Source organism: Phascolarctos cinereus, unplaced genomic scaffold (genome assembly GCF_003287225.1).
Source record: "Phascolarctos cinereus isolate Bilbo 61053 unplaced genomic scaffold, phaCin_HiC Scaffold_5;HRSCAF=322, whole genome shotgun sequence".
Lineage (NCBI taxonomy): Eukaryota > Metazoa > Chordata > Mammalia > Diprotodontia > Phascolarctidae > Phascolarctos > Phascolarctos cinereus.
The window spans coordinates 335,528,006-335,551,226 of NW_027555958.1; the positions used below are offsets into that span (position 1 = coordinate 335,528,006).

The 23,221-nt window shown below is 38.8% G+C and overlaps 1 protein-coding gene across 1 annotated transcript in view; it reads left to right on the plus strand.

Annotated features, from left to right (window-relative positions):
- The window catches only part of MAP3K21 (mitogen-activated protein kinase kinase kinase 21), a 65,032-nt gene that overhangs the window by 1,254 nt on the left and 40,557 nt on the right, over positions 1–23,221 (plus strand). The window contains 2 exon segments of the mRNA XM_021000421.2: positions 3–159; positions 19,073–19,253. Coding sequence (XP_020856080.1) covers positions 3–159; positions 19,073–19,253 — 338 coding nt within the window.

Below are 23,221 nucleotides of genomic sequence, written 5' to 3' on the forward strand. Positions count from 1 at the left end.
CCCCCGAGCCTGCGGGCGCCGCGCCCGGGCCGCGACCCGCCCGGCGCATCCCTCCGCACATCCTGGTCAATTGGGCAGTGCAGATCGCTCGCGGGATGCTCTACCTGCACGAGGAGGCCATCGTGCCCATCCTGCACCGGGACCTTAAGTCCAGCAACAGTAAGTGGTGGTGGGGTTGGGCGGAGGGCATTCCAGGGCGAGAAGGTCACTGGGGACATCTCAGGGTCAGCAGGCCTGGGAGTTGTTACTTCTGGAATTGAGGGGTCTCCTTGCTTAAGTTGCTTGGGGTCAACCAGCCTGGGAGTTGCTACTGCTGGAACTGAGGGATCTGCTTAACTTAGGAACTTAAACCTGGATATTAAGGCGTCTGTTTACTACCTAAATTGCTTTGGGTCCACACATCCTGGGAATTGCTATTCCTGGAATTGAGGTGCTAGCTAACCTGAAAACACCTTGAATCCTTCCAGCTTCTTGTATTTCTTGGGGCCCTAGTAAACAGATTTGGAACATGCAATACACTTTCTTTGACCTAGCTCAATGGTTCTGGGGTCCTAGAGCTCCTCACTTGCAGCCGCTACATAGAATCCAAGCCAGGGGGTTCACAGTGGGGCAGGAGATCCTTTTCCATTCAAGTACAGGGAGAAACAGCAACCACGAAACAAGGGGGTTTCGTTGGGATGGGTCCTTGACTTTCAAGGCCCTCTCCAGATGTTAGTGAATCGTAGAACACGTGTAAAGATGGGGATTGACTTTGTCACTCTTCTCCTCCATCCTACCTGTGAGACCCCTTGACCAGTTTTGGTTGTACTTCTTGATAGTTATTTTTTTTCTTCCCATTTTGAAGATGATTTCACAAGTGGAGGCATTATTAGTTCTCTAGCTCAGGAGTGTTCTTGGTACTGGTAGATAAACTTTTTTGAGAGCTAGTTCTGTGCATGGTGCACTCTTCATGGAAAGGATAACAACTGGAGGCATTATTAGTGCTTTAACTCTGGAATGTTCTTGGTACCAGTGGATTTTTTGAGAACTTTTTTTGAGAGCTATTTCTGTGCATGGGCATTTTAATGTCCTAAAGATTTGATTTGTATAATGAAGTTTAGTTATTTATAAGTTATATTTTCCAGGCCTGTCAGTAAAGGATGGGGAAAAAACCTAAATACAAATCTTATTAGGGAATCATTGGGTAGAAAAAAGAAATGCTACTTGAAGTTTTTTCTTTAATGGTTAAAAGTTTCATCTTTATTTTAAGAATCTGGAATTAAGCAATCTCGTTAAAGATTTATCAGGACTTAACACAAAACTAGCTCTAGCCTATCACAGCTTCATGCCTCACAACACTGGAAGACTTGCTAGAACAAGTGCTAACTCAAACTGGAACTTGTCCTTTTCTCAGTTTGTTGGAAGACAAATGACAGGGCTGTGTGTATGTATCCATATCACATCCATCCACACACACACACACACATACATGTATGCACACTTTTTTTGGTTTAAAGTTTTATACTGAAAACTGAATTGTTGGGATGTCTTTGCGAATGACTGGCTTAGTCATCATTGGAGCTAGATTTGACCTTTGAAAGCTGGTTTTATTACCAGAAGTTAATACTGTGTTTATTAACTTTTTTATTTCAAGAGATGATTACTAAAAATTGGCTGTTACTCCTTTGGTCCAGTCTCTCATGCAGACATCCTCAAATCATAGAATCAGAACATCATAGTAGGAAGGGACCTTAGAGGCCATGTAATTCAGTTCCCCTCTCTGTTTACAAATGAGTTACCAGGGGTTCAGAGAGGTTAAGGGACTTGTCCTTAGTCACTTTTTTTTTTTTTGCTTTTAGGCAGTTGGGGTTAAGTGACTTGCCCAGGGTCACACAGCTAGGAAATGTCAAGTGTTTGGTCTGAGGCCGGATTTGAACTCAGGTCCTCCTGACTTCAGGGCCAGTGCTGGATCCACTGCACCACCTAGCTGCCCCCTTAGTCACTTTCTGAAGTAGAATTTGAACCCAAGTCTTCCTGAACCAAATCTAGCACTTGAACCATAACACCTACTCACTTTCCTCAAGCTGAGGTGGTATTATGAATTTGGGTTCCTGATTAAGTACCACATAAAGGATACTAGCATTATTCATGAAATATGTGTGTGTGAAAGATAAACACATATGCACATGCATGTATGTATGTAGTAAAGAAACCAGCCATACAAATTTCACCATACATTCCATCAGTTAGCATCTATTAAGTGCCTACTATGTGACAAATACTTTTTGAAGCACTGAGGATAATTTGTAGGGGAAGGCACTCACATTAAGGCCTGGGAAAGGCTTCTTGCTTAAGGTTCAGCTTTAACTGAAACTTGAAGGAAACCAGGAAAACTAGAAGATAAGAAGAGAGGGCTCTCCAGGCATGGGGAATACTCAGCCAGTGAAAATGCTCATCATTGGGAGATGGAGTGTCAAGTAGGAAGAAAAGCAAGGAGGCCCTTGAACAGAGTTCACCGAAGGGAGTAAAGAATAAGAAAACTGGAAAGGAAGGAAGGGGCTAGGATATGAAGGGCTTTGAAAGCTAGAGGACTTTATATTTGATTCTGGAGGTACTGGCGAGCCCTCGGAGTTTATTAACTGGGGGTGTGAATTTTAGGAAGATCAGTTTGAAAGCTAAGTGGAAGATGGATTGGAGTGGGGAAAGACTTGAGGTAGGATGACCTACCGGAAGACTAGTTCAACAGCCCAGGGATGAAGTGATGAGGATCTTCACCAGGATTGTGGCAGTGTCAGAGGAGAGAAGAAGGTATAGAGGAGAGATGTTACGAAGATAAAATTGACAGGCCTTGGCAACAGATTAGATGTAGAGGGTGAGCAACTGAGGAGTCGAGGATGACAACCAGGTTGTGAGCCTGGGTGACTGGGAAGATTGTAGTATCCTTGACAATAATGAGGAAGTTAAGAAGAGTGGAAAGTTTTGGTAAAAGGGAAAAAAGTTCATTTTTTAAGATGTCTATGGAACATACAATTTGAGCTGTCTGGTGGCCAGTTGGAGATTCAAGGCCTGAGGTCAGGGAGGAATGAGTAGATTTGAGCATCATCCGCATAAAAATGATGATTGAAACCATAGGTACTGATAAGAAGACTAAGTGAAATAGGATAGCAGGAAAAGAAAAGAAGAGAGAGCCTTGGGGGGACTCCAGTGTTTAGGGTAGTGATATGGATGAAAATCCATTAAAGAAAACTGAGAAGGAGCTGTCCAATAGGTAGGAGGAAAGACAGGAATTATTAGCAGTGTCTTAAAAGAGAAGAGACCATCAAGAAGAGGTTAATTGTCAGTGTCACAGGCTAGTCAAGAAAGATTAGGTTTGAGGCCATTGTATAATTAGTAATTTTGGAGAGAGCCGTTTGGGTTTAATGATGAAGTCAGAAACCAGATTGCAAAGAGTTAAGAGAGGGAGAAGAATGGAAGTGAAGGACTTTCTCAAGTGGTTTACCCATAAAAGAGAAGAAAGTTATGGGATGATAGCTAGTGGGGATGGAAGCTTCAAGTAAGTTTTTTGAGGATAAGGGAGACATGGACATGTTTGAAGGCAGTAGGGAAGAGACAACAGACTGGGAGCAACTGAAGATTAGTGAGAGAGTAGGGATGATATAGGAGCAATCTTCTGGAGAAGACAGGATGGAATGGGATTATTTGTGCATGTAGCAGGGTTTGTCTTCAAAAAAGGAGAAGGGCTACCTCTGTATGTGAAATGTATATAGGAAATAGTGGCACAAAACATCTGAGTGATATGAGATGAGGAACAGGGGAGAAGAGGGAACTCTCAGCTAATGTCCTCAGTTTTTTCAATGAAATATGAGGCAAGGTTCCCAGTTAGGAGGGAGAACTGCTTGAAATTTGAGGAGGGTTGAGAGGGGAGTACTTCTACCACCTGGAATAGGGGTGAGACTTGTGCTTTAGGGAAATCACTTTGGTGGTTGAATGGTTGGAGCAGTGAGAAACTTGAAGCAGGGAGACCTTATCAGCAGGCTGTTGCAGTAGTCTAGGTATGAGGTAATGAGGGCCTGTACCAAAGTGGTGGCAGTGTCAGAGGAAAGAAGAGGACATGTTTGAGAGATTTTGCAAAGGTGAAATTGACAGACCTTAGCAACAGATCCGATATGGGGAGAGATAATGAGGAGTTGAGGATGACATCTAGGTTTCAGGTCTAAAAGATGGGAGGATGGTGCTGCCCTCCACAGTAATAGGGAAGTTGGGAAGGGCGTGGAGTGGTTAGGGTGAATAATCAGTTCAGATTTGCGTTAAGGACTTAATAGAATCTGGGGTAAAGTCAGTAGAATCACACAAAGTACTTTAGAGGGCATCTAATCCAACTCATAAGTGAATAAGGGTGTCCATCAACAACATACTCAACACTTAGAACAGTGCGTTGCACATTAAATGCTTTTTGATTCATTCCTTTATTCATCCAAAAGTGGTTACCTATTGATTACTTGAAAACCTATAGTGAACAGGAAATCACTATGTACTAATGTAGACCGTTTTGTTTTTATAGTTTTCATTGTTAGGAAGTTATCATTCCATCAAGTCTCAATCTGCCATTTTATAACTTTGGTCCTTTTTCCCTAATTCTGGCCTATGAAGCCAAATAGAACAGATTTAACTATTCTTCTACCTGATAACCCCCCTCCCCCAACTATTTGGACATGGTTTGTGATGTCTTTCCTTTCCACTTAAATTTTCTGTTCTCTACGTCTTTTTACAGAGCTACATAAATCGTGATCTTAAGGTATTTCACCAATTTGTTGTTCTTTGCTGCACATTCTAGGTTATCAGATCTCTTCCTAAAATGTGGTACCCAGATTTTGGTGCATTTGTTGTGTAACATAAAATAGTTGTGAAATTACTTTCAATTGTAAGTTTATAGTTTACAACATAGTATTTTAAAAATTAGTATAAAACAAGGGCAGCTAGGTGGCGCAGTGGATAGAGCACCAGCCCTGGATTCTGGAGGACCTGAGTTCAAATATGGCCTCAGACACATAACACTTACTAGCTGTGTGACTCTGGGCAAGTCACTTAACCCCATTGCCTAAACAAACAAACAAAATTAATATAAAACAGTCAAACATTTATTAAGCACCTACTATGTTCTAGGAGTGTGCTAGGCTCTAAAGACAAAAATGGAACAGTAGTTGCCCTCAAGTACATTCTATGTGGTAAGGCACTAAGTCTAAATGTATGTATATACACAAAGTAGATGTTAATTTTGTGGGAGAGGGCACTACTAGGTGGGAGAGGAATCAGGAAAGGTTTCATGTAGAAAGTGGTGCTTGAGTTGGGTTTTGAAAGAAATGGCATTTCTAAGAGGAATAGGTCATGTGGGAGTGCACTCAAAGCATGAGTTCAGCTAGGAATGGCGATAGGAGGAGTGTTGTATGAAAGGAACAAAAAGGCCAGTTTGGCGGACCATAGAGAGGGAGAGTAATGTTTAACAAGATTGGAAAGACAGGTTGAGTCCAAGTTGTGAAGGACTATAAATAACAAATGAATTTATATTTGAACCTAAAAATAATGGAAACCTCTGGAGTTTATTAAGTTAGGGGAGTGACTTGATTAGTGCTGAGCTATAGGAAAATCATTTTAGTAGCCTTGTGGAGAATGAATTGGAGTGAAGGAGAGAGACTCGAGGCAGGAGATAAATTTGGAGGCAGTAGTCAGGAGGGCCTGACTTGGGATGGGCCAAGTGAGTAGAGAATGGAACAGATGTGAGAAGTTGTAGCTGTGTGGAAGAAGGAGTCAGGAATAACACCCAGGTTTCGAACATGTGAAATAGAGGAGTTAGGTTAGACAAGTGGGTTTTGAAGGAAAGATAATGAGTTTTCTGTTTTACGTTTGAGTTGTCTGTGGGACATCCATTTTGAAATATGCAATTGGCAGTAGTGTATAACTGGAATTCAGGAGAGAGACTAGGAGTAAAAGTTTAAAAAAATTATTGGTTTTTATTTCTCCAAAGTTAGGTGATTCTTTTATTCTCTGATTTGCCAGTAGTGTTCTACTTATTTTCTTTCATGGGCCCCACCTTTTGGCCAGTAGCATACAGTTTTGAAACATTTAGTAAATAAATATTTATTAGGTGATCCCTCTACCAAGTGATGGGGATATGAAAAAAGGGAGAAGATAATTCCTGATCCCAAGGAGCTCACAATCCAATGGAGAGACAATATACAAACAAGTTAGACAGAATATAAATTGGAAAAAATAAACAGAAGGAAGGAAGTAGAATTAAGGGGGTCAGGGAAAACTTCCTGTAAAACAGGGTCCTTTAAATAGGATAAAACTTTATTTACAAGTGTAAAAACCATGATTAGCTACAGGCAGGATAGAAGGGATTTCGTTAATAGGCCTTAGTTTGTAAACCCTGCTGTAGAAGGTGAGATTTTAGCTGGGAGTTGAAGAATACCAGAGAAGTAAGGAGGTGAAGGTGAAGAGGGAAATTCCACACATTGGGACAACCACTGAAAATACTAGGAGACAGGAAATGGAATGGTCAGACCTGAAACATTAGGAAATTAAGTGATGGATTGACTGAAATGGGGAAAGAATATGGCAGGGAGACCCATAGGCTATTGCAGTAGCTCAGGTGTGAAGTGATGAGGGCCTGCACCAGGGTGGTAGTGTGAGTGGAGCATAGTCTTTAGATGTACAGAAATATTCTATTTGAATCTGTTCTTTACCATCTCTCACTCCTAACCCTGTTTTAAGTAGTTAACCCATTCTAGAAATTATAGACACAGTCGTAGTCATAGTAATAGTGAACATTTCACTTTAAACAGCTGGTTAAAAACTGTAGGTCATTTGGGCTTTGAAGAATTTTGCTAGGTGAGTGTTTGGGAAGGGGAGGGGGAACAGAACATTTCAAAGCATAGGAAGGAACACAGAGTCTTGAATAGGAAACTGAAGTTGTGTTTGGGCCACATCAAGGTAAACCAAAGTAGCATTTCCTTAGAGCAGATGAAAAACTGTAACCTGGAAGACAGGTGAGGGGTGAGGGAAGGGATTCAGAACTAGCAGACCAATAGGACCCAAAGATGGATGACTAATGGTGGTCTGTTGGGAGCTTTCTATTAATATGTCTCAGGGCTCTGTCTTTGGCCCTGTTCTGTTTAGTGTTTTTTATCAATGACATGGCTAAATATATGATGTTTATGTAGTACTTTAAAATTTTGGAAGTGCTTTACTTGTACTATCTCATATGATTCTTGCAACAAACTCATGAAGTAGATATGGAATAGGTATAAGTATCTCCATTTTGACAATGAGGGGGAGGGAAGTTGAGATATCAGAGGGGGTTAAATGGCCCATCTCTTAGTTTAATAAACTAAATAGCATGCTTATCCTACTTTCAGATAATAGGAGCCATGGAAGAATTGGTATTGGAAAACATCTAAACAGACTAAAAGGAGATAGTAAATCAGATGTTTATTTTTGGGGGGTGGGGTGGGAGAATAGGATCTGGATTTATGGCTTCTGTGTAGATTTAATCTGATGGGGAAAACTCTCTCCGCTGATGAAGATTAGCTCATAGTCTTAAAGAATTAATTGCCTGGGAATAACTGAGAGATAGGTACATGGTCAGTATATATCAAATGCAGGATTTAAGTTCATGAATTCCTGATTCCAAGGCTAGCAGTCTATTGACCAATCAACTCAAGAGGATATATCAACCATCTTCTCAAGATGAAATTTAATAGGGGTAAATTTAAAGTCTTACGTGACAGTATCTTGGAGTTGTTAGAACTAGTGTCCTGTGGCAACCAGAAAAGCTAGCCAGGTGCTCAGGTACCTTAATAGAAGAATCATGTCCAAAACAAGGGAGATGCTAGTTCCAATGTATTCTCCCCTAGTCAGACCACATAAGAAGCCCATTTCTGGGTGCCACATTTTAAGGAGGATTGATTAACCTTGAGGACCTCTAGGGGAGAATAATCAGGTTGGTGAAAGGACTTACAGCCGTGCCATATGAGCATTGTGAAGTAAAGGTGAGAAGAGATTTTTGGTGGGAGAGGAGAAGAAAGTCATTATTTCTTATGTTAAAATTTTTGAAGTTTGCATGTAGAAACAAAAGCTAGACTTATTCTTCTTGGCCCTAGAGAATGAAAATAGAATTGATAGGTGAAAGTTTAGAGAAGTTGATTTGATTTAGGGAAAGAGCCTGCTCTAAATCCATGATCATATGAAATGAGCTACCTCAGGAGGGAATGAGGCAGTTGTCACTGGAAGTCTTAAGGCAGAGGCTGGACATCCATATCCACTTGACCAAAGTATACTATAAAAGTGAGCTAGATGGTCTTCCAGATCTCCTTTGAAACCTCAAGATTTTGTGATTCATTTTAGGTTCTTTACCTTTTCTCCCTCTTACTCCTTCTCTGACCTCTGTAGTACCTAGGGAGAAGGTAAAGGTAGGTATGTGAATAAAAAGAAGTGTGAAATTCAAATCCTTGCTGAATCACTAATCTTTACAAATAGAAAAACTCTTCTTTGGGTGTTTCCCCACATCCCTATTATGAAGAGACTATGAAGGGTTTTTGTTGTTGTTTGTTTTTGTTTTATAATTTACTGAAGAATTGTTTTTATATGGTACAGAAATAAGAAAGAACTTTCTTTTTGTTCAATATTGAAACTTGTTTCCTTTAAGCCTTAGTTTAGTGAAAAACATAATACTAGTAGCCCTTTCAAATATAGTCTTCCTCTTATCGTGTATACACTTAACCTGCCACCACCCCTACTCTGCAGTCTCCTTATAAAAGAACTGCTTTTGATTAAGGATCATAGCTTCGGTTGATTCTGTCCAGCCAGGATTGTTAGCAACACAGTCTTGTGCTTTGTTCTCTGCATGGCTGCTGGGATCTGTGTGCTTTGGCAGGTTTACTTTTAACTCTGGACTGATAAGTTGGGGGGAAGGGGCATACATTCTAAATTGCTTTGGTAACTGTTTTGCTGCTGCAGTTTATTTTTAGATGTGCTTTGGAAAAAAGGTTATTGGTAAAAGACCTCATTTACTGATTTTTTTAAAATTTAGTTTCTATTCTTAATAATTTAAGTTGTTATAGCTCACTTCTTCCAAGGATTTTGCTTGATCATCAGGCTAAACATTGTGTTAAAACTTTCTACCTCATTATTGATCTGTTGGGTAGAGAATTGTAGAAGAGTTTCTTCATACTTGTACTTTAATGTGTGAATCTTAAAATACTGAATTGTCTTAGGAAGCAGATCTGGACTTCATATAGAGAGCCTTTATCATGAAGAATAAGCAATACAAATACCTAACTTATTTCTATAATTCTTTATATTCAGTTTAAGCCCACATATGTCACTACTTCTGCTTTTCATTTCCAGAAGCTTTTCCTCTTGCATGAAATTAAAGTAACATTTTAAATAAATATACAGTTGTAATACCCCTGTTCTCTGTAAGCTTTTCAATCTCCTATTTGTTCATTTATTTCACAAATATTTGCTAAGCACTGAATATACATATTCATGGCATGTGAATAAGATGTGTATGGCATATATAATATGTAATATATGGTATATGGCATATATTGCATGTTTTATACATTGCCAGATATATTACATAAGACACATATGATATAGTATATATATTATATAATATATACATATTATGTATAATATGTACATACTAGAATATGTATATGTGGCACAATATGTTACCTTTATATGATGATATACATACATCTGTGTGATATATGACATATATAGTGTGTATGTGTATACCTTTAAGTGAATACATATATGGCATTGTTAGGTGCTGCATGGAATACAGAGTTATAGAAAGATCTGATCCCTGCCCTCAAGCCTCTGTATCATAGTAGAGAAGAAACTTGTACCCAAGTATCTAAGATAATAGGCAGTATGTGATAAATACTGTATGAGTGGTGAAAACTAAGTTTTACAGACAGCTAGGTGGTGCACTGCGTAGAGCCCAGGACTTGGAGGTAGAAGACTGGAATTCAAAGCTGTGATCCTAGGCTAGTCACTTATCTTCTGTCTGCCTTAGTTTCCTCAACTATAAAATAATGGTTGAAATGTGAGTAGTCAGGAAAGAACAGAAAGCATACATTCAGTATCATTGGATAAAATTAGAAAATTTAAGTCCTCTATGTATGGAGAAGTGGTATAATCTTTGGGTCATATGGTTCATTTTAGAAGTCTAGATAGTACTGGAACAAGGATGATCTTGGTGAATATTTTATCCTTGTGTATTGCTGTTGCCTTTCTTCAAATTGTTGTTCTGCATTTTTCTTCTAAGATTTTTAGATAAGATTATGCTAGTTAATTATTAATTTATATCAAACCAATTTTATCTTCTTAATGAAAAAAATAGATGTTAATAAAGCAATCTGTGATAAGTTTAAATCTTTTTATGTAGCATTATGTAGCTACTGCAAATTATTTGGCTTCTTTTACATTTCCAAACTTCCAAAAGACTAAAAACACTTAGTAACCAGTGATTGAATAAATAGGCTAAGTACAAGGTTGTAAAGGCCAATTGTTAAAGAATGAAACTAATGAGGGTTAAAAATCTTAGCAGAAGTCAGCCCAAAAGGATGGTCAAGCAGGAGTTGCTAGGTTACTAACTCAGAAGAATTTCCCAATACTGTGAGCAACAAACTCATTTGATTAGTTTGTACGGTATAGTTTTGGTGGGTAACTAATGTTCTGTCATTCTTCCTGATTTAATGACAGGAAGTGGAAATTTGCTGTAACCTTATGTCCTTTCAGAGATTGAAACCTGGAAGGGTGCCCAAAAATTACCTGTTGTAAGGCTGGCTATTTTTTGGTTTCAGTCACATGACCCAAAAGATAAGGAATGTCAGGAATTTTCAACACATTTACAATGGAATCCAAAACAATAGGCCTTTCATACTATTCTAAAGGCATAACTTTCATTTGTTATTTTAACTTTTCAGAGGAACAGGGTTAGTATAAAGTATTGAAGCCCAGCCTGTATGGAAACTTTCTATCTGGGAGGAAAAAAGGTATATTTTAAAACAATGGATCATTCAAGGATGTTTAAAAAACACATTTGCTTCTGCTTTGCTTCTGTGTGCTCTTCTAACAATTTTTGCTCAGGAATAAAATTTGCTTTTAATGTTCAAGTATCAGTGCTTCTCAGTTTTTTGCTTGTCTTCTTTCCAGTCCCCTAATTCTTCCATGGTTTTTATGCTATTTAATATTGCCACGTCTATTCCATGGGAGGTTCGGGAAGTAATACTGCAGAGATTGAAGTAATGCAAAATCTTCGTTGGATTTTGGGGTAAGGGGATAATGCAACATTTAAGAGATCGTTGGTTCAAGATCCTCGTTTTATAAATGAGCAAACTGATACTCAGGTTAAATGACTTGACCAGCACCACACAGGTAGTTTTTATGTTCTCTGACCCCAAATCCAATGTGCTTTCAATTATACTATATTAGTTTTAGTGCCTTATTTGATAATATTATCCTTTATCTCACCATGTTTTTGTACTGGCTGTCCCTCATTGCTGGAATGAATGTTCTTCTTCCTCACTTTTACCTCCTAGCTTCCCTGGCTTCTTTCAACACTCAGCTCACATCTGATCTTCTACACCCTTTCTTTTACACTGTGTCATGAATATGCATAGGTTTTTGCACATTTGCTGTTGTTCAGTCATTGCAGTTGTGTCTGACTCTTTATGACCCTCTGGGGTTTTCTTGGCAAAGATGCTGGAGTGGTTTGCCATTCTCCAGCTCAGTTTACAGATGAGGAACTGAGGCAGACAGGATTAAATGACTTGCCCCAGGGCTATACAGCTAGTAAGTATCAGAGGCTGGATTTGAATTCAGGTCTTCCTGGCTCCAGGTCTGGTGCTCTATCCAGTGCTCCACCAAACTAGCCCTGTTTGCACATTGTCTCCTCCATTAGGATGTGAGCTCTTTGTGGGCAGGAACTGTTTTTTAACCTTTCTTTATCTCCTCACTGATTAGCTTTGTACCTGGCACTTAATCAGTACTTAAGACATGCCTGTTGACTGAGAATTAAATGAGGTAATGTTTGGAAAATGTAGAGTTCTGTGTAAACAACAAGCTATGAGTTTGGATTTAGTTTTGTTTGGTGGGGAAAGATGCTTATTAAAGAGTAAGATTGCACCTTGGATGCCAGGTTGTAGTTGTCTGTCCTTCATTCTCGAAGAGGACCATGGCACCAGGAAGGTGATGCCATGATGTGCAATGGGTAGGCCTGGACAAGGGAGGGTAGATTGTCAAGATTCAGCAATACTCGATCAGCCTCACTTGAATGGAGTGTTTGTGTTATGGGAATAGTAGGAGATGAAGTTGGAAAGGCTGAAGGAATGAATGTAAGAGACGTTTTTGAGGAGCTGATAGAACTAGGTGGCTGGGTAGGAGGAAGCAAGGGAATAAATAGTTAAGACTATTTTCATATCTTAATAACTGGTAAGAATTATATCATTAGTAAGAATGGGAAAGTGAGAGAGGGCTGGTTTCAGGGGTAAAATGATTTCAATTTTAGACCTGTTTAGGTTAAGGTGATGGTGATGTATGTAAGTGGAAATATTTGGTAGAGATATGTTGGAGACATGAGCCTAAAACTTGGAGAGAGAGAGGTTAGGGTTGTCTACCTAAACTTCAGAGTCATTTACAGAGCCAGTAGTTTAAAACCACAAGAAGTGAGGTCTCTGACCAAATGAATGAGAGAGAGAAAAGCAATTGACAGAGGCTTGAGGCTTTAGGAATGTCTAGATTCATAGGTAAGGAGGAAATGCTGCCGAGGAGACGAGATAGTCAGAGAGAATTATTTCTCTATTAATAATTCCATGTAGTCTAATGTCACAAAAGGTAAGTATAAGGAATTTCATAAAGGTAAAGGAACAGTGTCAAGATGCAAAGAGCAGTTACAGTACCAACTGAGATAAAGACCTTTTGACTTAGTGAGTGAGAATTTAATAAGAATGATGGTAAGAGGACATTGATTGTGAAAATTTCATAAGTGAGTAGGTGTTGAAGAAAGGGGGGAGAACATGTAGTTCACTCATTTGAGATGCTGGCAATGAAAGCATCTTCTCCTTCAACTACATTCCCATTACTTCCTCCTTTTACATTCCCGTTACTTTCCTCCTCAGACTTTTTCCATAACCTCCTATCTAGTCTTTCTTCTTCTATTCCAATCTTGTTCTTTAGGAAAAAAAAAAAAGAACTATTAAGGTAGATCATTATCAACAGGTCATTTCTGTCCTTACCCTGCCTCCAACATAACAAAGTGCACAAGAATAAGCTCTGTGGGCATATGTATGGTTTAGAAGATAGATTTTCAAAAGAGAATTTGTCTATTTCCATTCTCAAAGGATGTGGTCATATCTTCCCATGTTGCTCCCCTTTATGCACGCTAAATTCCAGCCACATTGGCCTACTTGTTCCTTGAATTTGACATTCCATTTTCTCCCTCCATGCCATCTCATAGCCTGTTGCCCATGCCTGGATAGCACTCTTTCTCACCTCTAACTTTAAGAATCCTTGGTCTACTTCCAACTCAGAACCTTTATTAGTTCCCAGATTTTATTTGTTAGTACTCACTCCTTCCTCAAATTATCTTGTAATTTATTCATCCCTCCCAATAGAATGTGAGGTCCATGGGGCAGGAACTGTTCTTTTTTTTTTTTTTAACTTTTGTCTTTGTATCTCTGGTGTTTAATATTTGTTTGTTTTAATTGTTGAGTTGAGTTTAATGTCAGTCCATTGCTTACCGACTCTTCCTTAATTTCCCGTTGCAAACTGAGTAAAGTTAATACCTGTTTGTCTGTGATTCATGATTTCTGGTCCACTCCAACTTTGTAGTCTTATTACTTACTACATACTACTTTTATCTGTGCATTCTTTGCTTGACCTAAACTAGACATTTCTTGTCTCCTGAATAAATCTTATTTTTTCCTTCATCCATCCCTTTATTTGTGTTGTTCCCTCAGTCTGGAATGCTATCCTTTTCTCTTTTTTACCCATTGAAGCTCTTCTCATCCTTTAAAGCCCAAATCAAATGGTTGTTGTGGTGGTACTTGTAGCTCTTGTCACTTTGGCAGCAGGGTAAAAGTGGGGGTAAGGGTCTGGTGTTACTGGCTTACTTTAGCGGTACATTTTTCACCAAAGTTTTACTTTTGCCATGTCTTATGCCATGGTCAAATGAAGCCACCATTTGTGGAGGTGGAATAAACAGGAGGCTTTTGAAATAATTTGGGTAGCTACTGATGAGGACTAGTACTAGATTGATGATAGCAGAAGGAGTGAAAAAGGAAGAGGATGGATATTATAAGCCTTAACAACTGATTATATGTGGAGTATGAGGGAAGAAAATTAAAGATAACACCAGTGTTTAGAACATAGATGACCAGGTAAATGGTGCTATTATTGGCAAATAGAGAAGTCTCTAAGGGTGAACAGATGGTTAAAAATGTGGTAAATTCTATATTGGTCATATTTGTAAGTACTGAGATTGTGTTTTTAAAGCTTAAGAGAAAAGTCAGGCCTAATGGTATAGATTTGATATTTTTCTGTTTAGAGATGATAGTTGAGCCCATGGGAACAAGTTGATGGCTAAGGAAGATTTAGAGAGAAAAGAAGTTTGATGTCAGAACCTTGGGTAATAATAGCATATTAAATGGTCAGCAGAAGAGTGATTAGAGAGTTAAGAAGAGAACTAAGAGGATAGTGTGTATATCTTGTGAAAAGAGAGTATACTCAGAAAAAAGGGGGATGGTTTACAGCAGTGTTAAACTCAAATAGAAACAGATTCCTGTAGGTTGCATATTGATTTAGAAAACCACAAATGAACATTATCTATGTTTTCTTATACTTTTTTTTGGGGGGGGGGAGTGAGGCAATTTGGGTTAAGTGACTTGGCCAGAGTCACACAGCTAGTGAATGTTATGTGTCTGAGGCCACATTTGAACTCAGATCCTCCTGACTCTAGGGCCGGCGCTGTATCCACTGCACCATCTAGCTGCCCCTATACTTTTAAAAATTTTATTAAACATTTCCCAATTACATTTTAATCTGGTTGAGGCTGCAGCCTGGAGTTTTGCTTGCTTATAGCCCATGGGGAGTTTAATACCTCTGGTCTACAGTATCAAAAATGGTAGAGATGTTAAGTAAATGGAATACTAAGACAAGGCTTTTGTGTTTGGCAATAAGGCAATTGTTAGAGATCTCTTAAGAGAATACATTTAGTAGAGTTGGAGGTGGGGGGAGGGTGTAAGCCAGATTATAGAATATTGTGGCATGAATATAAGCATCAAATAGAGTTTACTTTTTCAAGTCAGTTCAACAAATCTTTATTACATATATGCTGTGTTCCAGGCATTGTCCGATACAAGGATACAAAAACCGACAATGAAATGGTCCTTCCTGAAGGAGCCTACATTCACCTTGAGGAGGGAGAGGCATAATATATGCATTGATAAGTAAATAAAATATGTATATAAAATGATTGGGGAGAAGGTAGCTCTAACATCTGGGGAGATCAGGAAAGGCCTAGTGAAGAAGGTGGCACTTGAGCTGAGCTTAGAGTGGAGCTCATTATTGCCAATGGTAGCATTCCTGGCGTGGGGAACCACTTGTGTACAGGTATAGAAGTGGGAGGTGGCAGGTTATATGTGGGAAACAGCAAGCAGGCCAGTTTGATTGGAACCTAACACATGCAAAGAGAAATAATGTGAATACAGTCTAGAAAGATAGCTCTTCATAATTTGGCTCCAAAAGAGTAGTTTCTGTTTTATTTTGGAGATATAAGGGACCCATTGAAGTTTCTTTGGGAAGTGGGGATGGGGAAGGAGTGAAGTGCTCTGACCTGGTTTTTAGGAATATCAGTTTAGGAGCTGGAGGATGGATGGGGGGGGCAGGAAGAAGAGGCTAGAGGCAGGAAGGCTGATTAGAAAATGGTTGTTAGCAATAAAGGTGAAAGATGATGAGGGCTTGATCTAGGGTAGTTTGTGATGTGACTAAAGAACAGGGAATAAATATGTGTGGAGGTAAACTCAATTAAACTTGGTGATGGGAGGTGAAGAAGAAGAAAGAATCAACAATGGTTGCAAGGCTGTGGACCTAGATGACTGGAAGAATGGTGATTCCCTTGACAGAAATAAATAAATCAGTATGAGGGCTGGGATTTGGAAAAAGGAAAAAGAAGTCTGCTTTGGATATCTTCAGATGGAGATGTCCAGCAGTCAGTTGGAGATGAAGGACAGGAATCTAAGAGAGGGTTTAGGTCTGGATAAGTAGATTTGGGAGTCACCTGCATAGAGATAATTGAACTCATGAGTGCTTATGATGTAACAAAGGGCATGCTTGAGGTAACATGGACACGGATATTAAAAATCCCTAAGTATAAGGGCAAAGGTTGAGATGTTTAAAAAAAGAGAAGATAGGGCCAGAACTGAGCCCTGGAGTATACCCACATAAAGGAGTTGAAATGTGGGTAATAATCCAGCCCAGACCCTGAGAGGGAGCAGTCAGATGTATAGGAAGAAAAGCAGGAGAAAGCAATATCAAGAAAATCCAGTATTCAGGAGGAGAGTGTCAAAAGCTACAGAAAAGTCAAGAAAGATGAGGACTAAGAAATGGCCATTGGATTTAGCAGTTGAGATATCCTTTTAACCTTGGACAGAACAGTTTTAGTTGAGTAGAATAGTCAGAAGTCAGATTGTAAAGAGTTGAGAAGTGAATGGGCAGTGAAGAATTGGAGCCAATAAATAGAAAGAGCTTTTTTATAGGTTTAGTTGTGAAAAGGAGGAGAGCTATAGGATGATAACTTAAGTAGATGGCATCAAGTGAATATTTTTAAAGGGGAGAGGGATGTGGACATCTTTGTAGTAAGTAGGGAAATAGAGCCTGAAAATTAGGGAGAAGAGGTGATTGAAGAGGCAGAGTTTCACAGGAGACAGACAAGAATGGATAGGATCAAGGGCAAAAGTAGAGTGATTGACTCTCTTCCTCTAAGACTTGAGCAACGAATTGAATGAATGAAAAGAAATTTATTGAGCATTTACTACATACTAGGTTCTGTGCTAGTGCTAGGAATACAGATGCAAACATGAGACCTACATCCTGTCCTTAAGGGAGCTTACATTCTAATAATGGAAGAAAACACATAGGGGAGTGGTGGCAAAGAAGGGAGTTTTGGTACAGGAAATCATAGAGATGATGAATTGATCTGTAGAGCACTTGCTTGACTTGTAGTTTCTGGAGCAATAGTAGCACTAAATTTATTAATTACTGTTCCCAAAGCAAGAGGTGGGGAAAAATAATAAAGATGAGGAGAGAGCCCAAGTGGCAGTTGGGCTGATGACAAGTTGTTTCAAATGAATGTCGGGATGGGATGTGAAGCATGATTTAGTCTGGGACCAGCTAGATAGATGTCTAAGTTGAGTTAGCAGATGCTAATCAAGACTGCTCAGCCTCAGGGTGAGAGTTCCAAAGGTAAATGGGTTAATTCATCAGGGAATGGGGGCATGGTTACTGGAAGTCCAAATCTAGAGGACGTTATTCCAAGTGTTGAAAAGTTAAATAGCGATAGAGAAGGTAACAGGAGGGCTGAATGAGATGTGAAACATGCTTTGTTCTAAAGCCACTTAGATATAGGTTGGGCAAGTTTACATTCACTCTTTAATGCATCTCAGTCCCATGGCTGGAGAGTGGGAGTTTTGAGAACATTTGAAGTATAGAATATCTGGGTAGAAGAGGTAACTTGTGGCAGATGCCTCAATTTTCTAATAAGGCAGCAGATAACCTCTTCTGTTGAGAATAGATGCTAGGTGGATTGTGAGTCAATCAAGAATGAGTGAAAGGATCAATATGTAGCTCTTAAGGCCTAGTTAGTATTAGATAACATAAGTTTGTAGTGGATTCCATCAATGTGGTTATGTGACTTTCTCTCCTTGAGTTCAGCAACAATACCCAAATAGGTGAGAAGATAATAGAGGATGGGGATAATCTAAAGTTTAGGTTAGGAAAGGGATGGATGGAGATAAGACAAGGGGAAAGAGATTCAAGGATAGAGAATGATTTAGAGTTACATCTAGTGCCAAGATTGCTGCTGGAGGAAAGTGAGATTGGAGGATTATAAGGCTGGGTCAGAGATGTAGATTGGGAAAGCAGGCAGAGATAAAGTGAATATAATTTGTATTGAGGAGATAATTTTAGAAGGGGGTGAGGTACAAGGAGAGGTGGAATAATAGGAGGTTGTAATCAGATACAGGAATTTCAGTTTGGAATCATGGAAGAAATCAAAGGTATTGCCATCCCTGTGTATAGCTAAGTTGGAGTAAAAGTATAAATTATAGCAGTTAGGAGTAGAGGAATCTGAAGAACTGAGAAGCTACTGTGCTCGAGGTGACATGGACATGGATATTGAAATAAATATAAGGGCAAAGGTTGAGATGTTTAAAAATAATAGCAACCTGGGTAAACTTTTTGAAAAAGAAATGAAATGACCTGAGTGCATAGATGCATAGATAACAGCCACAAGCATTTTTGTTGCCTTTGATCCTGAGCAGTAGGGTGCATGAGATCTAGAAAGCCAGAGGGCAGAATGGGGTCACAGTACTGGTAGACTTTATGGCAGTAGTTTTTGGAGGGGAAGGAAAGAGAACCTAGGAATGGGGTGATGGTGTGCTAGAATTTTTAGTTATAATTGAAGAAGACAATTGAATGACACCCCACTTGTGACTCATAGTAGTATCCATCCTCCAGGCCTGGTGGACTGTTTTGTGTTAGGTTGCTCAGGGCATCATCATTAGCTTGTTCTAGGATATTATGGGGGAAGGGTACCCAGAGGATGTTTGTCTTTGAAAGGAAGAGTAGAAATGAAGTAGATAGTAGCTTCCTGAGGTAGAGTAACCAAGGAAGAATTTTTTGTTTTAAGGATTTGTGAAACCTAAGCAAATGCAAAGTAGCCAATAGAGAGGGAGATTTAAAATGTCATAGCATTTAGCAATTTTATTGGCATATTGAAATCTCACCATTTGTGTGCTCTTTGCAGTTTTACTACTTGAGAAGATAGAGCATGATGATATCTGCAATAAAACATTGAAGATTACAGATTTTGGTCTGGCTAGGGAATGGCATAGAACAACTAAAATGAGTGCAGCTGGTACATATGCATGGATGGCACCCGAAGTTATCAAGTCATCCTTGTTTTCTAAAGGAAGTGATATCTGGAGGTAAGTACGCATATACATTTGGCTTTTACAGACAGCTCTGTGGAAGTTAGTTATTGTGTTCTATGAAAGGAAAATGTTAATGTATCCAGTAGCTCTGATAACACACACACACAAAATTCTTTTCCAGGAATGTTTTCTGTTTATGATGTCTCCATGTAAACTTTTAAGCCAATTTAAAAATAGACCAGAGTAAATAACTTGAGATTTTTATTTTCAGAAAATCTCTACTTGTTGGTTCAGTGTTATTGTATAGTGCATGTAGTGTTTTTCCAAATTTCAGGTTTGCTTATGATGGATGAGACTTTTTCTTGAGTGGCTCTTCAAGTGCAAGTTTCCAGACTGAATTCAGTTTAGTTCATTAAATTCAAATAAATAAGAGCAAAACTCTGTGTTGAGGAAGATGCAAAATTTAGATGAAACATCCATACTTTATGGGGAAATTTGATATTTACAAATAACTACAACACCTATATACCCTAAATAAGTCGAATTTTCTGAGAAATCTAAGGAGGAAGGCCATTATTGACTAGGGGAATCAGTTAAGTTTTTCTCAAAGGCATTATCTTTGAATTAATCTTGAACCCTTTGTTTTCATAAACACCATTTAGAAATATTTGTGTGATCAAAAAGCACAAAGATGAGCAAGTATGTAGTATATGGGATTGGGGCAAAAAGTCTATTTAGCCAGAAAATAGAGTATATGGAAAGGAGTACATGCTACTCATACTGTAGCATACTGTAAAGCTTATATGGTAGGATGGTGCCATGTATACGAGAGCCTTAAATGTCAGGCAAGGCAAATTGACTATGACTTGCGAGGCAACAGAAGGAACCACTGAAGACTTTTAAGCATAGAGGAATAAATGAATGAATTAAGCATTTATTAAGCACTTATGTGCAAAGTACGTGGATACAAATAGAAAAGTAAGGCAATCCCTGCTCTCAAGGAGCTCACAGTCTAATGGGGGAGACTACACAAGTCGGATGGAACAGTCTTGGTGGTGTTTAGGATGCAGTGATGAGCAGGTGGTAATACACTATGGCTAGTCACAAGGAATCTGGCAGTTGTGTAAAAAATAAAGGCAGCATGGTATAGCAAATAGAACCCTTGACTAGGAGTAAAATGTTCCAAATTTTGTCTTTAGACTTATTAGCTATGTGATGATGGGCAAGTCAATTTCTTAGAGCCTCACTTTCCTTATCTGTAAAATGGATATATATTACTTAAGTCATAAGGTTAATAAAGTGCTTTGCAGACCTTAAAATGCATGTAAGTGTCAGATATTTATTATTGGAGAAGGGAGAGTAGAGGTGAAAAGACTTATTAATAGGCTATTGTAGTAGTCTAGAGATCTGGTAATGGGAGTTTGTACTAGGGTAATAGCCATAAGAATAGAGAAGGGGAAATAGAAAAGACTCTTTTTATCGTGAGTTGACTGGTAAATCTAAAGACTAGATTGTCTCTATTAGCAGGAATTTGTAATGGATTAGATAAGAGGTTGGGGAGAAAAGAGTCAGAGGCTTTGAATTTGAAAGAAAGAGGAAATGGTACCAAGGATAAAAGTAGTGAAGTTGGAAGGAAGAATAGGTTTAGGAAGTAAGAGCAAGAGTTCAGTTTTGTATATTTGGAACTTGATATTCTGGTGGGACATCTAGTTAGAAAATAGCAGTATACTTCACTTTAAGCAAGTTAGAATTTACAAGAGAATGAATATTAACTTCACAAAAGGTTTTTCACATATTTCTTTTAAGTGGCAAATGCATGAAATGCATACAGCTTTTAAGAACTGCCTTGGACTTCTGGGAGGCAAGATGGCAGAGTCCCTTGAAAATCACCTGAACTCTATTAAAGTTACCTCCCACAATAGCATCTTAAAACAAATTCTGGAAAGACAGAACCAACAGAAAGACCAGGTGAAACAATTTTCTAGCCCAAGAAAACTTGGAAGGTTGACAGGAAAGGTCTGTCTCCCCCAGATAAAGGAGGAATACAGTCCAAGCCAGTCAGTGTCCCAGAATGACAGCAACAGGCCCTGCCTCCACAAGCCAGCAGGAGACCCTCAGCCCCAGCACAAGTTAGTGAACAAGGCCTAGTGGCCTCAGTGCAGTGGTAGGCAAGAGACCACCCTCATGCCTCTGGAGTAGCACCAGGGTACCCCCCCCCTTTTCCTACACCTCACAGGTCTGGCATAGCAACAGGGTGCCTCTTCTCTCCCCCTTGCCCCCACCAAGGTCTCAGTACAGCACCAGACCCCCTGCTCACCCAAGCACAGTATCAGGCATCACCTGCGTAACACCAGACTAGCAGCCAGGGCCTGCCTTCCCTGGCACAAGAAGCTTGGGACATTGCCCCCTCCACTCCAGGAACAGATTTCAACTTTAAAAGTAACAAAATAGGCTGGAAAAAATGAGTGAAAAACAACAACAAAAAAGAACATGACCATAAAAAGTTATCATGGTGATAGGGAAGATCAAAACACAAACTCATAAAAGGACAACAATGTTAAAACATCTAAATTCAAAGCCTCAAAGAAAAATGAAAATTGGTTTCAGGCCCAAAAAGAACTTTTGGAAGATCTCAAAAAGGTAGAAGAAAAATTGTGAAGAGAGAATGATGCAAGAATGAAAAAAGAATCAACAACTTGATAAAGGAAGCACAAAAAAATGGAAAAAGATGTAAAAAAATATTCAAGAAAACAACTCCTTAAAAAACAGAATTGGCCAAATGGAAAAGAATATGAAAAAGCTAAATGAAGAAAATAGCTCCTTAAAAATCAGAATTGGAAAGGTAGGAGCTAATGACTCTATGAGACATCAGAAGCTAAAGGACAAAATGAAACGAATGGAAAAAATAGAAGAAAATATAAAATATTTCATCAGAAAAACAACTAACCTGGAAAACAGATCCAGGAGAAATAATTTAAGAATTATCATACTACTTGAAAGCCACAATCAAAAAAAGGACCTGCACGTCAAGAAATGATCTTGAAATTATCAAAGAAAACTGCCCTGCCATTCTAGAACCAGAGACATGGAAAGAATCTGTTGATCACCTCCTAAAAGAGCTCCCCAAATGAACAATTATAGCCAAATTCTAGGACTCCTAGGTAAAGGAGAAAATATTACAAGCAGCAAAAAAGAAACAATTCAAATATAGTAGAGCCACAGTAAGGATTACATAGGATTTAACAGCTTTAGAGGATATGGAATGTGATATTTCAGAAGTCACAGGAGCTAGGACTATAACCAAGAATCCACCTACTTACCCAGGAAAATTGGGCATAATTTTTCAGAGGAAAAATATGGTGATTCAGTGAAATAGAGGACTTTCGAGCTTTCTTGATGAAAAGACCATAGTTGAACAAAAAATTTGATCTTCAAACAAAGATTAGAAAGAAAGCAGAAAGCTGAGAAGCAATTTTACAGCAAGCATCTCTAATAAAGGCCTCATTTCCCAAATATATAGAAAACTAGATCAAATTTATGTGAATACAAGCCATTCACCAATTGATAAATGGTTAAAGAATATGAACAGGCAGTTTTCAAATGAAAAAATCAAAGCTATGTATAGGCATATGAAGAAGTGCTCTAAATCACTTTTGATTAGAGAAATGCAAATTAAAATAACTCAGGTATACCTCACATCTATCAGATTGGCTAATATGACAGAAAAAGAAGATGATAAATGTTGGAGAAGATGGGGGAAAATTGGGACACTGATGCACTGCTGGTTGTGAACTGATCCAGCCATTCTGAAGAGCAATGTAGGAACTATGCCCAAAGGACAACCAAACCGTGCATACCCTTTGATCTAGTAATACAACTACTAGGTCTGTATCCCAAAAAAGATCATAAAAAAGGGAAAAGGACCCACATGTGCAAAAATATTTGTAGCATCACTTTTTGTGGTGGTGGCAAAATAATGGAAATTGAGAGGATGACCATCAATTGAGGAGTGGCTGAACAAG